The 15,190-nt window shown below is 37.4% G+C and overlaps 1 protein-coding gene across 1 annotated transcript in view; it reads left to right on the top strand.

The window, feature by feature from the left end:
- Positions 1 to 15,190, top strand: part of IARS1 (isoleucyl-tRNA synthetase 1) — a 63,140-nt gene that overhangs the window by 2,318 nt on the left and 45,632 nt on the right. Inside the window, exons 2-7 of the mRNA XM_079109455.1 lie at positions 2,907 to 3,032; positions 3,741 to 3,897; positions 4,158 to 4,277; positions 6,573 to 6,655; positions 9,106 to 9,223; positions 12,698 to 12,845. Coding sequence (XP_078965581.1) covers positions 2,914 to 3,032; positions 3,741 to 3,897; positions 4,158 to 4,277; positions 6,573 to 6,655; positions 9,106 to 9,223; positions 12,698 to 12,845 — 745 coding nt within the window. The 5' untranslated portion in view covers positions 2,907 to 2,913. The remainder of the gene's footprint in view (positions 1 to 2,906; positions 3,033 to 3,740; positions 3,898 to 4,157; positions 4,278 to 6,572; positions 6,656 to 9,105; positions 9,224 to 12,697; positions 12,846 to 15,190) is intronic.

The following is a 15,190-nucleotide window of genomic DNA, read 5'->3' as shown; positions in this document are numbered from 1 at the left end:
ACAGAATAGGACATACTGGGAACAAAAAAGAGTGAACCTCAGAAATAGACATACAGGTACAATCCACGTGTCTTGGTGATTAGCTGGATGTGGGTATCATTTCAGTACTATTACAGGTGATTCAGAAATGCCATCCTTAGGAAAGGTGAAGAATAATGGAACCACAAAGACAGTTTTAAAAGAAATCAGTTATGACAAGTAAGATTGAGATTTTAGACAAAATGTTTCAGTATGCCTTCCAGGGTATGTGGATATAAACTCAAGTGAAGTTTAAGTCTAGAAGTTGCTGAACAAAAGGTTGAAGCTAAGGTGATCTGAAGCAGGGAGTTGTAGAATAGGGAAGAATGGAGGACCTGATTATAGGAAGAGGAAAAAGAGAAGATGGCATCCTGGGTGCAACCGGCAAGGTTAACCTGCTCTTCACACCACTCCCACCGCCCTGTGGTTGCTGGAGGCTGTTGTGCTGGTACAGTTCTCCAGTCGATGGAATGGGCCAGAGCAATCCTGTGATTTATGCATGGGGGCTGTTTCTCCTCAGCAGCTTCCATAGCCCGGTCATTGGTACATGGTTCTTCTGAAATAGTCAAGATTCTCACTCTGGGTCTTTGTGTTTGGCATAATAATACTGTGAATCTAAATCTTTTGAGTCCACAGAGGCATTCTTGAAAGTTTAGTAAAAGCTATAAGCTGTCTTCTCAGAAAACTTAAATCTTCTTTTCTCAAAAGAGGAAAAGGGATTCAAACAGATATCCCTGAGTAATTGTTAGAACAGTGGGAGAGGGGTGATGCTTGAATTCTGATGTGCATGTGAATTCCTTGGGCTCTTATTAAAATGCAGGTTCTAACTCCTAGCTTCCGGTTGGAACCGATGAGTCCATGTCTCTAATAAGCTCCTATGGACAAGGGCAACTGTAGGAGCAGATTCTAATTGACAGAAATGAATGTGTTGATATCTGAAGGTGGGTTAGTCTTCACATACAATCCCGTAAGTTTCGTTTGGCCTCTGATTAAGCAAGCCACTGAACCACCAGGACCATTCATCAGTACATGCAGAAACCGTACTTCTTTACATCCTTGAAAGACTGGAGGTGGTAGTAAGAGTTGAAAATCTAAAGTATCTTACAACTTCTATTGAATATGGTGTACCTTGACTGGAAATGGCGATTTCAGATAGTTAAACAGCACACCTGTTTTTGTCAGATTTTTTTCCTGTGTAAAACAGAAATACTCTTGCATCTAAAAAATGAATGAGAACAAAAAGGAAAGACTCTTTGCCAAGTTCTGTTTTGATGGCTGAGTTGATTGCTGTACTTAGACCACGGAGCTCTCAGTGCTTTCTGGACTGGTTGAGAAATAGAGGTCTTTTCTTCTAGAGTCAATTACTCCTAATTGTTGTGCTTCTTGAGTACTTAAGGTTTTCCATCTTCTCTATTGTTATTTTGTTATTAGCAGTTCTGTGCCCTTCTAATCTGACCATGGCTTAGAAATCTGGTTGCTAACTTTGGTAGAATTTTAAGTAAATAGACTTTGAGGGGGAAGGGGCTTGATCATGCTCACTAGACAGTTAAGTCAGATTGACCAAGTGTCTGAGGTTATTAGCAGAACTTTCAAAAGGGTACTTTAAGACATTTCTCACTAGGAACTAATTGGGTAATGGTTTATTAGATATGATACCAGAATTCAGACAACCAAACAAAAACCACATAAAAATGTTTTCTGCTTCAAGTAATACCATCCAGAAAATAAAGGCAACCCACAGGAGAAAATTTTTACAAATCACATATCTGACGAAGGTCTTGTATCCAGAATATATAAAGAATTTTTAAAACTCAGCCATGAAAGGACAACCCAACCAGAATGGGCATAGCATGAATAAATGTTTATCCAGAGAGGACACAAAAGGCCAATAAATTAATGGAATGATGCTCAACATCACTAGTCATTAGGGAAATGTAATTCAAAACCACAATCAGTACCACTTCATACCCTCTAAGATAGCTGTAATCCAAAGGTGGACCATAAAGGAGTGTTGGGGAAGATTTGGAGAAATTTGTATCCTTATTCTCTGCTGGGGGAATATAAAATGATACGGTCATTTTGGTTTTGTGTGTGTGTTGTGGTGTTACTGTCATTGTTGTTTGGTGATGGTGCTATGTTTTGAACCCAGAGTTCTTGCATGGTAGGCTAGCACTCTACCATTGAGCTACACCCCCAGCCCAGTGCAGTCACTTTGGGGTAAGCATTTTGGCAGTTTGTCATAAAGCTAAAATACAGATTTAACATATGACCCAGAAATTTTACTCCTACAGAGAAAATGTGTGCCCACAAGCAAACTTGTACCTGAACATTCACATCAACATTATTCACAGTAGCAAAAAGTGGAAACAACCCAAGAGTCTGTGTACTAATGAATAGAAAAACACAATTTCATGTATTCATGTAGAGGAACATATTCAGCCATAAAAAACCATAATACAGTTTGAATACATGTTATAGCACAAATGAATCTTAAAAACATGTTAAGGAAATGAAGCCAGACACAGTAGACCACATATAGATGACTCATAGAAATGCTTCCATTTGTGAAATGTCCAAAATGGGCAATTTAAGAACACAGATTAATGCTTTTCAGGGACAAAAGGAGAAAATGTCATAGGGGTTGAGAAGTGTTGAAAATGATCTGAAATTAAATAGTGATGATGATTACACAACCTTTTGAATATGCTGAAGACCACTGAATTTTCCATTTTAAAAGACTGAACTTTGCGGTATGTGAATTTTACCTCAATAAAGCTATAATTTTATCATGTAGTATGGTTAGTGATATGTTCACCCATTTTAGTAATATAATAACCTGCTAATCCTAGATCTCTCTTTAACAGTAATAAATTTGATTTCTCTTGCAGCAACAGAATGGTTCAACAAGTTCCAGAAAACATCAGTTTTCCTGCTGAAGAAGAAAAAATTTTGCAATTTTGGTCCGAATTCAATTGTTTTCAGGAATGCTTAAGGCAGTCAAAACATAGGCCAAAGTATGTGAATTTCTTTGGTAAAGATGAAGTACTTAAGAGTAATCATTTTTTAGAATGAGTTCTGTTAAAACAGAAACCCTTTATTTATTCTAGTCTCTTCATAGTGTACCAGCTTTCTACATAATGTGTACTTAGTGGTAGGTAATTGTTAAATGGATGAGTTTTCTTAGGTAAGGTAGATTAACTTTCTTTAAGAGGTCATCTGAATAGAATGAATATACCACCCTCTTCCTTTCCACTTTTCTCATTATCCCCACCCTCTCTTAGCACTTACACCTAAGTCCTGAATGGAAGCCTTTTACAGTGCTTCCTGCTTCTGGTCTCCATTCACCTAAAAAACCAGTTCTTTAATCACCATTTTCATTATGTTCCTTCTGTGTTCAAAAGCTTTGAGATAGGTGCCTGTTGTCCTGTTTTACTGATGAGATTACTCAGAATCAGTGTTATTAACTTGCCTTATGTCATGAGACTAATAAATGAAGAATGGATAATCAAATGGCGGTCTCTCTAACTCTATCATAACTAGTAGCCTTTCTGAAGCCTGGACTTCTAGTAAATATCTAATCAATCATGTTTGAATTTCCTGATCTTGCTACTTTTCTTCTTCCTAAATACTCCAGTAGGAGTTATTCATAGAAAAATGTTGTTCTGAATTTTTGCTATCAGTTGTAAAATGACTAATTAATGTGTTTTTATTACCTCTGTTAGATTTACCTTCTATGATGGGCCTCCTTTTGCAACTGGACTGCCTCACTATGGACATATACTTGCAGGGACAATTAAAGATATAGTTACAAGATATGCTCACCAGAGTGGGTTTCACGTTGACAGAAGATTTGGATGGGATTGTCATGGCTTACCTGTGGTAGGTTTGAGACTCCAGCCTTATAATGTTCTGATTTTTTATTTTTAAGTATTACATTTCATCACATGTTGAAATATGGTGTATTTAAACTGTAAGTCAGAATTTTCTTCTAGTTCATTTCCACAATATTAGATATCGTTTGTTTTCTCTGTACATTGAGAACTATTGGCTTTTTTCAAGCTGTTTTTATTTTCTAGAGTAGCTTAGTTGTATTTGTTTCTTAAGTCAGCGATGTTAACAATCTTCCCACAAATTTTCAGGAATATGAAATCGATAAGACACTGGGAATCAGAGGGCCAGAGGATGTGGCCAAAATGGGAATTGCCGAGTATAACAGTCAGTGCCGTGCAATTGTGATGAGATACGCTACTGAATGGAAGGTATGTTGGGTTATTTTTAGTAGAATGAACAGAAAGTTTAGTTTTATTTGAAAATTGAAATGGCCTATGGTCCTTTGTTCTTTTTATGAGATGTTCTCAAAAGTATGGTGGTCTGTATGAGGTTGTGACACCAGAGGAGTTGATCCTCTTCCTTGCCTGTGTATACCTAAGAAAGGGTCTTTAGCTTCCATCCCCGATCCTATTAGCTTAAACTGAACCCGCTGTTTTCTGATTTCTGTATGCTTGGTTGGTCTTCCATATTCAATCTCCTGTCTATCCCACAGTGTATGACTGGAATTACGCTGTTTCAGCAAATAGACTTACTTGAATGCTCCATGGTAATAACTCAGATATTTTTAAAAATTCAAGTTTGGGCCCAACACAGTGGCATACGCCTGTAACCCCAGCAACTCAGGAGGATTGCAAATTCAAAGCCAGCCTCAGCAACTTAGCAAGGCACTTAGCAACTCAGCAAGACCCTGTTTCTAAACAAAATACAAAAAAGGACTGGGGATGTGGCTCAGTGGTTAAGCACCCTGTGTTCAAAAAAAAAAAAAAAATTCTTCTTGTGTTAATTTGACATGTGGTCCGCTACATTTTAGTAATAAGCTCCTGCCCTCTTTTTCTTCTGAACTTCAGAACATGGTTTCCCCTTTCCTCCCTGCCTCAGATTGGTTTAGTATGTCTGTATAACAAAAAGGTTTGTCTGGCTTTGTTTTTCCATATTCTCCATCTTAACTTCAACCTCTCAGACTTATTGTTCTTCAGAATTCCCTGTTGGGCCGGTGGTATGACTCTTCCTGCCTTTAAATTTGAATCCCCATGATCACATCAGCCACCAAATCCTTTTAAGTCATTCTTCTTAGTGTCCACTTCACTTGTCCTGACCTCTCCCTCACCACCATGTTCTCTTCTGTAACAGTGTCCTGATCGTCTCTCCCTCGTGCTCTTTCCACCCAGACTGTGGAGTTGTGTCACCACAGCTCTGTTCATCCAGCTCTTCCCTGCTCACAAACCTGGGGAGGCTTCCCCTCCCTGCCTTATAAAGTCTGATTTCATCAACATGGAAATTAAAGCTCTTTGGTTTTCTCCCACCCTAATGAGTATAATATGATATAATATGGACACAGGCTTTTCTTCTTAGTTTTTAGAACTTTCACTCTGAAAAAATTCTTTTTCTTTTTCTATTTTTTGTTTGGTGGTGCTGAGGATCCACCTGGGTCCTCTCACACTCTCACATGCCAAAAAATGCACTCTACTATACTATCAGTGAGCTTCCTTCTCAGCCCCTGATATCATTTCAAACATATTTAAAAAACCTTAATCCACTTTCCCAGTTGCTAATATAATATAATTTCGAAAGCAGTAAATTAACATTGATAAAATACCATAGATCTTATATGAATTTCACCAGTTGCCTACCAATTTTTATTTCTGAACTAAGATCCAATCCAAGATCACACATTGCATTTGGTGTCTTGTCCTCTTAGTCTCTTTCAATAGCAAACAGTCACCCAGTCTTTGTCCTTCATGACCTTGATGCTTTTGGGAGGTGTTAGTAGGATTGAACCCAGAGATGGGTTACCACTGTGCTATATCCCCAACTCTTTTTTATTTTTTGTTTTAAGATAGTCTCACTAAGTTGCTGAGGTTGATTTCAACCTAGTAGTCCTCCTGCCTCTGTCTCCTGAGTAGTTGGATTAGAGGTGTGCACCACCACACCCAGTCCATATTGCTTTCAAAGAGTGCTGTCTATAGTTAGTTTATAGCAGGCCCCTCGATGTTTAATGTTTCCTCACAACTTTAATTTATGGGTTTTGGACAGGAGTGCTTCAGAGATGATGTCATGTCAGGAGGCCTATGTTGTTGTTATATCTCATTAATGATGATAACTTTGTTCATTTAAGGTGTTATCTGTTGGTTGTCTCCTTCATAAAGTTTCGGTTTTTCTTTTGTGGGAGATTCTTTTCAAATATTCTTTTTCTTACCATATTTTCACTTAGTAATTTGAGCATGCATTGATGATTCACTAGCAACAGTTATACTTCTGGTGTTTGCCAAATGACAATTTTGGTTGACTTTCATAAATGAATATTTTATACTGGTAAGTAACATCTATGTATAGTATAGTTCTGAACCTCACAGGGTATGTTGTTTGAAATATAGATTTATCTGAACCACTTATTGTTTGGATTTCACAAAATTATCATGTATATAAAGTAAAAGTAAACAACACATTGGTGTACAATAACAAATATTATTGTCTAATACTGCTCTAATATCCATACTTTTTAGTCTACTGTTACCAGACTTGGCCGATGGATTGACTTTGACAATGACTATAAAACTCTGTATCCACAATTCATGGAATCTGTCTGGTAGGTTTATTTAAAATTGTAAATATAATGAATATTCTTTTGTATTAATGAGTGGAAAGGTGTACTGGTATGAATGAATTAGTTTGTCTTCGGATCCATAATTATGTATCTTTGGGAATAAGTAGTGTTTTTGAATTCAAAACATTTTGGATTTGAAAAATGTACCAGGATGTGCACATATTCTGTTACACATAATAGCCCCAGTGAGTTGAACAGCAAATTGTAGTAAATACATTAGTATTTCTGCATCATTAAGTACAATAAGGAATGATAATGACCTCACATGTATATTTTATACTAGTTTTTTTTCCAAATTAGTTTATACCAAATATAGGAAAAATTCTGTTTCAGAAATGGGTTTTTTTGGTTCATTTGTTTGTTTGTTTTAAGGATTTAGGTCCAAGAGATTATGTTCCTGAATTTAGTGCTGAAAGAAGTTAGTAGTAAAAGTCACTGTTCCATAGTGGATCCAAATGAAATTTTGTTTAACTATCATTATGCGTGCCAATCTTGATAGGTGTTTTAACTCGGGCTTCCTACAATAATGTGAGATCATTACAAGGCAAACAGACCTTCAGTATGGTTGTAAAATGTCCAAGGTACCATAATTCAGTCTTGAGGAAGTTGAGCACTTTTGTTAAATTGTACATGAAAGTACAGGGGAATTTCAAAGCTTTTTTGTGGAGTACAGTTTCTTTGAATTGCTTTGTGCTGCTTGTGGTTTTTATTGCCTTCTTATGCACTCATTTTTCTCTTAGTTTGGATCTCTTGTACATGCTGGACATATGTCCTTTGCCTTTGAGGAACTAGGCACCTTGGGACAGTTCTTCAGTCCCTTTGACTCTGACATGCCCCTGTGGACATATCTTCAGGCTTTCATATCCAAGAGAAGGAAGTCCTTCCGATTCTCTGGCTTGCCAGAAGTTGGACAGGAACCTTCCTGTTCATTAGGCAACTTTATTTCCCTAAAGCATGTGAAAACCAGGTTTTGGTTAAACATCTCAAAAAGAAATGCCAAATCAGGATCATCTAAACATTGCTAGTGCAAGAAACTGAATTTTTAAATTGACCAAAGCAAAATGTTTAAATTTTTTAGGTTAAAAGAACATGTGGCTAGCACTCACCATATTAATTAATATAGTTCTAAAACCTATCCCCCCCCCGCAATGAAACATATGTTTGGATCAGGGCTGGGGTTGTGGCTCAGTGGAAGAGCAGTTGTCTAGCATGTGTAAGGCACTGGATTCGATCCTCAGCACCACATATAAATAAAAAATAAATAACGATCCATTGACAACTGAAAAATATAAAAAAAATTAAAAAGCTTGGACCAAGAGAAAAATAAATTTTAAATTTAGAATGTTAATATTCCTAAGGAACTTGTTGGTATATAAATAAGGCATGTAGACTGACGGTAAATTTAGAACTGGTGTAATTCACTTTTAATAATAACATTAATAGTGGTAGTAAGTTAGATCAGTTGTTGCTTTTGACTATATAAAGTGATTCCACATGAATTTTCCCATGGGATCCAGAGAGTCTTATGGATCGACTTAGGACCTCTATTTGAGGTAAAGACAAGTAATTGTGACTTGTGTGGGATTGTACAGCTAATATTATAGTTATTTCATCAAATCTAATAGTCTTCTGCTCTGTTGAAAGTGTCCTGGAATCAAGGGATGTAAGATTGAGTTTAAATTTGGAATATTTGTTTTAAAATACACTTTTTTTTACGCTTTAAAGGCTCAGGGATAACATGAAAAAATTACATTTTACTCATAAAAAGGTAATTTTAACAAATGAAAGTTTAATTCTTTTATTATGCCAGGTACATAGGAACTAGAATATAATTTTTTTTTAAAGGCCATAGTTAAGCAAGGGTTCCCAACAATGCCTTCTGTTATCCAGCTGGGAAAAGAGATCTTGGGGTGACTTAAAACTGGTGCCTGTAGAGTCCTGGTATATTTAGCTTAACACAAAACATTTAAAAGCTCAGTAAAAGTTTTTGATTAAATGTGTAAGAACTAACTGATCCTGGCTGGGTGCAGTGGCACACACCTCTAATCCCAGTGACTCAGGAGTCTGAAACCGGAGAGAGTTCAAAGCCAGCATCAGCAAGTTAGCAATATAGCAACTCAACAAGGTCTTAAGCAACTCAGGGAGACTCTGTCTCTAAATAAAATACAAAAAAAAAAAAAAAAAACAGCTGGAGATGTGGCTCAGTGGTTGAGTGCCCCTGGGTTCAATCCCTGGTACCCCAAAAAAAAAAAAGAGAGAGAGAGAAGAAATACTGATCCTAATCCCAGTGGTTTTTATATTTTTTAAATTGCTTTTGTTAAACTGTCTATTATAATGAGATTTAAGTAATACACCAGAAAACTAAAGGATCAGCATTTGAGGAAACAGACTTTTGCTATGTACTTATGGAACTCTATCTCTTAACTTGCCAGGTGGGTCTTCAAACAACTCTATGACAAAGGCCTTGTGTACCGAGGTGTGAAAGTCATGCCCTTCTCCACCGCATGCAACACTCCGCTTTCCAACTTTGAGTCCCACCAGAATTATAAGGTATGTGAAGTGCTGAGACACCTTTCAGTGCCAGTCATGCATGTGGAGGTCACGTGGTTGTAAGCATCCTCAAGTATTCCCAGGTAGCCCCGACATGGAATGTCAGCCTTGGCATTGGTCACTACTGAATACTGGTGATGTTACCTGTCACCAAAAGAAGCCTCTTTTAAGATTAAAATGAGGTGTTTTGGTTTTTTTTGTTTTACATTTGACTTTTGAGGTATTTTAATGTAATCGATTTTGCTTGTTTTGACAATATTTGTATGCTTCTCTTCAGTTAATAAATCCATCTTTGACATACTTTCCTCCTCCCATAATTAATGGGTACCAGTTTAGGTGACTTTGTGCCATATCTGGAACCTGGTAACATCATTCATTAAAGGTGTTGGAAAGAAATTTCAGTTTGGGGTGGTGAATTGCATCATGACGTGCGCTCTGATGAAATGAATCTCCAGCTATCATTGGTGTGACAGAGACACCTCAGTCGTTCTGATCTTCTTTACCTCATCTAGACAGATGGTGAATGGCAGGGAGTCTTCTGAAACACTCATTGTCTTCACGTGTATCTATAGGAAGTGTTTTCATTTTCGCAAGTTTATCTAACACTGTTTTTAAAGGATCTTAACTTGTTCGGAAGTCTTGTTTCATGGCCCAGGTTTGGAAATTATGTTAATGAACCTGCATTTCAGAAGCATATGTCCTCCTAGAGGATGCTTTCACATATCCCGTTTGATCTTTGCGAATCCTGTGAGATGAATGTGATGATTCCTCTTTGTCTCCTTGTAATTGTGCTCATGTTGTATTGTATTTGTTTAATAAAATATTTCAAGCACTTAAAAGTATAGGGAATAATATACTACCTGAGCTTTGTCAGAATCTTAATATATTTTACTTACTTTTTAAAAACACTTTGGGGCTGGGGCTGTAGCTTAGTGACAGAGCACTTGCCTAGCATGTGTGAGGCACCGGATTTGATCCTCAGCACACCACATAAAAATAAATAAAATAAAGGTATCGTGCCCATCTACAACAACAAAAAAATATTTGAACTGAGCATGGTCACACACACTTGGAATCCCAGCAACTCGAAGTCTAAGGCAGGAGCATTCCAAGTTCAAGGCCAGCCTTAGCAATTTAGTGAGACTCTGTCTTAAAATAAAAAATAAAAAGGGCTGGAGATGTTATTCGTGGAAATGCCATAGAATTCAATCCCCAATATCAAACAAACAAGTAAATAAAAACAGTTGGGCCTGGAAATATACCTCGGTGTTAGAGCTCTTGTCTAACATGTGGGAGGCCCTAGGTTCCCTCGCCAGCACCACAAAAAATAAATGAATAAACACACCTGAATATGGAGAACTTCAAGCACATAAAAAAAGTAGATCAAAATGGTATATTAATAATGATTTAACTCCCATATGCCCTTCTGGCAACCTAACAACCATTGGATGTGGCCAGTCCTGCCCCATCCATGTATACTTTCCTGCTCATTTGTCCCCCTCCCATCCTTATTTTGAAGCAAATTTGAGATATCATGTCATTTTTTTGTTATTTTTTTTTTTTTTTAGATGTTGACAGACGTTCATTTTATTCATTTATTTATATGTGGTGCTGAGAAACAAACCCTGTGCGTCACACATGCTAGGCAAGCGCTCTATCACTGAGCCACAACCCCAGCCCTGGATTTTATTTTAAGAAAATTATATGATGTCTTAGGGCTGGGGTTATAGCTCAGTGGTAGAGCTTGCCTAGTACATATGAGGCACAGGGTTCATTTATCAGCACCACATAAAATAAAAATGTCTGTCAACATCTAAAAAAATTTTCTTTTAATTCCAGCATAGGTCTTTGATAAAGGATCTTTTTTAATGTTGCATTTTTTAATATTAAATTCATTATCACACCTAAACATAGTCATCATCAATCATCTTTAACATTCTCATTGCAAGTGTATAGTTTCTAAATGTCATTAGTGTTTATATTTCTAATTACCTCATAATGATTCCAGGTTTCTAGTTTTTAGGTTTTTTGTTTTTTGAGTTAAGATCTGCTAAAAGCTCACACATGGTGATATTTGCCTTTTAAGTCTTGCTGGATTTTTTGGCATGCACCACTGTACCCAGTTTTCTTCTTTTTTTTTTTAAGTTATAGATACACACAATACCTTTATTTTATTTATTTTTATGTGATACTAAGGATCAAATCCAATGCCTCTCACTTGTGCTAAGCATGTGTTCTATCACTGATCTGTAACCACAACCCTTATGTATTCTTTTTTTTTTAATATTTTTTAATTGTCAATGGATATTTTATTTATTTATATGTGGTGCTGAGAATCGAACCCATTTCCTCACATAGGTGAGGCAAGCACTCTACCACTGAGCTACAACTCCAGCCCCCTGTGGATTCTTTTTTTTTTTTTTTTTAATATATCTTTATTGTAGATGGACTCAATGCCTTTATTTTATTTATTCTATTTTTATGTTGTGCTGAGGATCAAACCCACTGCCTCACACGTGCTAGATGAGTGCTCTACCGCTGAGCCACAACCCCAGCCCCAGGATACCTATTTTCTAAATCAGTTGTTTTGTTGACCTAACTCCTCATGGGCTTGTTTATATGGGTTTTTTGTTGTTTTTTGGGGGGTGCCTTGTGCATGCAAGGCAAGCACTCTACCAACTGAGCTATATCCCCAGCCCTTCATAGTTTTCTTATAAAAAGAGATCATTGTAACAGTGAAGCCTCCATTCTTTTATTCCTTTTCATATATTATTTTTAAAAGTTGCTCGATGTTTAAAATATTTTATATTTGTGACTTCTAATTATTAAGACTTGTTTTAAGGGAAAAAACAAAGGGGGAAGGTCCTGGAGATTTAACCCAGAGGAAAGTTGCCACTGATCTACACCTCCAGCCCTTTTTATTTTTTATTTTGAGATGGATGCTCACTAAGTTGCTTAGGGTCTTGCTAAATTGCTGAGGCTGGCCTTGAACTTCTGATCCTCCTGTTTCAGCCTCCTGGGCCACTGGGATTATAGGTGTGTACCACCACACCCAGCTAAGTATTGAAAAAATTTTATGTGGAATTTCTTGCTTTGAATTTTCTTTTTATAATTACAGTGAATGGTTGGTTTATTTTGTTTGGTTTGGTTTGGGGCTGGGAATTTAACCCAGGGACATTTTACCTTTGAGCAAAGTCCCCAGCCCACTCTTTAATTTTGAGACAGGATCTCACTAAGTTACTTACAGCCTGGGCAAATTGTTGAGGCTGGCCTTGAACTTTCAATCCTCTTGCCTCAGCCTTTCAAGTCACTAGGATTACAGGCATGTAGCACCACACCAAGCAGTAAATGGTTCTTTGGAGAGCTCATTTTATTCTGAAATTTTATTTTAGTCCTGTTTAGGATCCGTTTCTTTTAATTTTATGTCCATTGTTGTGGGTTTGTAAAACAATACTTTACCTCAATTTATTTCAGGATGTTCAAGATCCTTCAGTATTTGTAACTTTCCCTTTGGAAGAAGATGAAAGTATATCCTTAGTTGCTTGGACAACTACTCCTTGGACTCTGCCTAGTAATCTTGCCCTCTGTGTTAACCCAGATATGCAATATGTGAAGATTAAAGGTGAGTGTGAAGCTGGTTACTTGTGACAAATATGAATAAGATAATTTTTTATTTTGGAAAAGTTTGAAAACTTGTATTTCTTTTTGGAGTAAAAATTCTTCCACAGAAATTTTATTTTACCAGTCATGGTGGTGCACACCTGTAATCCCAGCCATTTGGGCTCACAAGTTCGAGGCCAGCCTTCCACACCTCAGCAAGGCCCTAAGTAACTTAGTGAGACCCTATCTCAAAATTAAGGGAAAAAAAAGGAAAAGTGCCAGGGACTTAGCTCAATAGTAAAACCTCCCTGAGTTCAATTCCTGGTATCAAAACAATGAAAGAATTTTATTTAATCAGAAAGGTAGCCTCTGAGATTCTTTTATTTCTGATTAAAAAGTAACACAAAAAAGTTAAAGTAGTACTGAAATATAAAAAAGTAGAAAGTAAAGTCTTATTATAATTCCAGTTTGTAAGGTGCTTTTATACCTCATGTCCTTATTACAGATGAAGAGTCTAAGATTCAAAAACATGACATCACATTGACTTTTATAAATCAGTATGAGAATATGAGAATTTTGTGCCTTTCAAATATTCCCTGATAGAGAGTTATGGGCTCCGCTAGGTTCTTCCATAGAGATTTACATGAAAAAAGAAATTAGTATTTTGTAGATTAATGTACCTTCAGATTTGGATAACTTATGGGGAGGGAGATGAAACAGAAGAGAAAAACCCACTGCCAGTCAGACACAGTAATACACACTGTAATCCCAGCTACTTGGGAGGGCGAGGCAGGAGAATTGCAAGTTTGATGCCAGCCTCAGCAACTTAATGAAAGACCCTTTCTCAAAATGAAATGGGGACAGGTGGCTGGATGTAGCTTAGTGGTAGAACACCTTGGTTCAACCCCTAGTACTGTCAAAAAAAAAAAGACTTTTGCCAGAAAAACAGTTGTGGTATAGCTGTTGTGGAAAACTTTATGAAATTTCTTCAAAATCTTAAACCTAGAATTACCCTATGATCTGATAATTTCATTGGGCGGTGGTACTAGTAGTAGGAATTAAACCCAGGGATGCTGTACCACTGAGCTACATCCATAGCTCTTTTTATATTTTATTTTGAGACAGAAGGTCTTGCTAAGTTGCTTAGGGCTCACTAAGCTGCTGAGGCTGGCCCAGAACTTATGATCCTCCTGCCTTAGCCTCCCAGGAGTCACTGGGATTGTAGGCATGCACCACCACACCTGGCTCAATAATTTTGCTTTTAAATATTTACCCAAAAGAATTGGGAAACAGGGAATTGAACAGATACTGGCAATACCCATCTTCACAGTAGCCAACAGATGGACGCAACCCAAATATCTTCATCTTTATATATATATATATATTTATTTTAATTTATATGTAGCGCTCACACATATTGTAAGCTTGAGGGTGAGGTCGGATGGCCAAATAGGAATTGGTTAAAAGTGACTGGAGAGGGCTGGGGAGATAGCTCAGCTGGTAGAGTGCTTGCCTTGCAAGCACAAGGCCCTGAGTTCGATCCCCAGTACCACAAAAAAAAAAAAAATGTGACTGGAGGAAGCTTTATTTAAATTTGGCTTTCTGACGAAATTCCTAGCCCAGCCCCCAACGCGCCCCCCCCCAAGGTCAGGGTGGAAAGCTGGAGAAAATCGCACGTGGCTCCAGCTGCCCAGGGTCTTTATAGGCCAGAATAAGTGGGGGAAGGCCTGAGGGTTTGGTGTACCCCAGGTTTGGCTGGGGACTCAGTTGATTGACGGGCAGTTGGAAGATGCCCCTGAGGTTTATCTGCCGGCGTCTGATTGGTTCTTTGGTGCACTCAGGCTGCCTGATGCCCCTGCTCTCCACACTTGCAGTGGGTTGCTAGCTGTTTCGTTCCTTCCTATGCAGCTGCTTAAGTTCCGGCCTAACGCATACAATCAATTACTCTACCACTGAGCTACAACCCAGCCTCTTCCCACGTGTCTTATCAACAGATGACTAGATAAACAAAATACAGTTATTTACATACAATAGAATATTATTCGTCCTTGAAAATGAAGGAAATTCTGATACACGCTAACGGAAATGAACCTTGAAAACATGCTTAATGAAGCAGACTAGTCACAAAAGGATACAGACCTGTATGATTTCACTCATCTGAGGTATCTCCAATAATCACATTCAAAGAGCTTGTATAGTGGTGTTTGCCAGAGACTAGGAGACAAGGGAGAGGTGTCATGTAATGGGTAAAGAGTTTCTGTTTGGGATATAGGTAATAGTGATGTTCATACATTGTTAATGTTTTTAATGCCACTTACAGAAGCTTAAATTGATTTAACAATAAAACCATATTATCAGCTATATCAT

Source organism: Sciurus vulgaris (assembly GCF_902686455.1).
Source record: "Sciurus vulgaris genome assembly, chromosome: 13".
NCBI classification, from domain to species: Eukaryota; Metazoa; Chordata; class Mammalia; order Rodentia; family Sciuridae; genus Sciurus; species Sciurus vulgaris.
The sequence above is the reverse complement of the archived record's forward strand: the minus strand, read 5'-3'. Positions and strand labels throughout refer to the sequence as shown.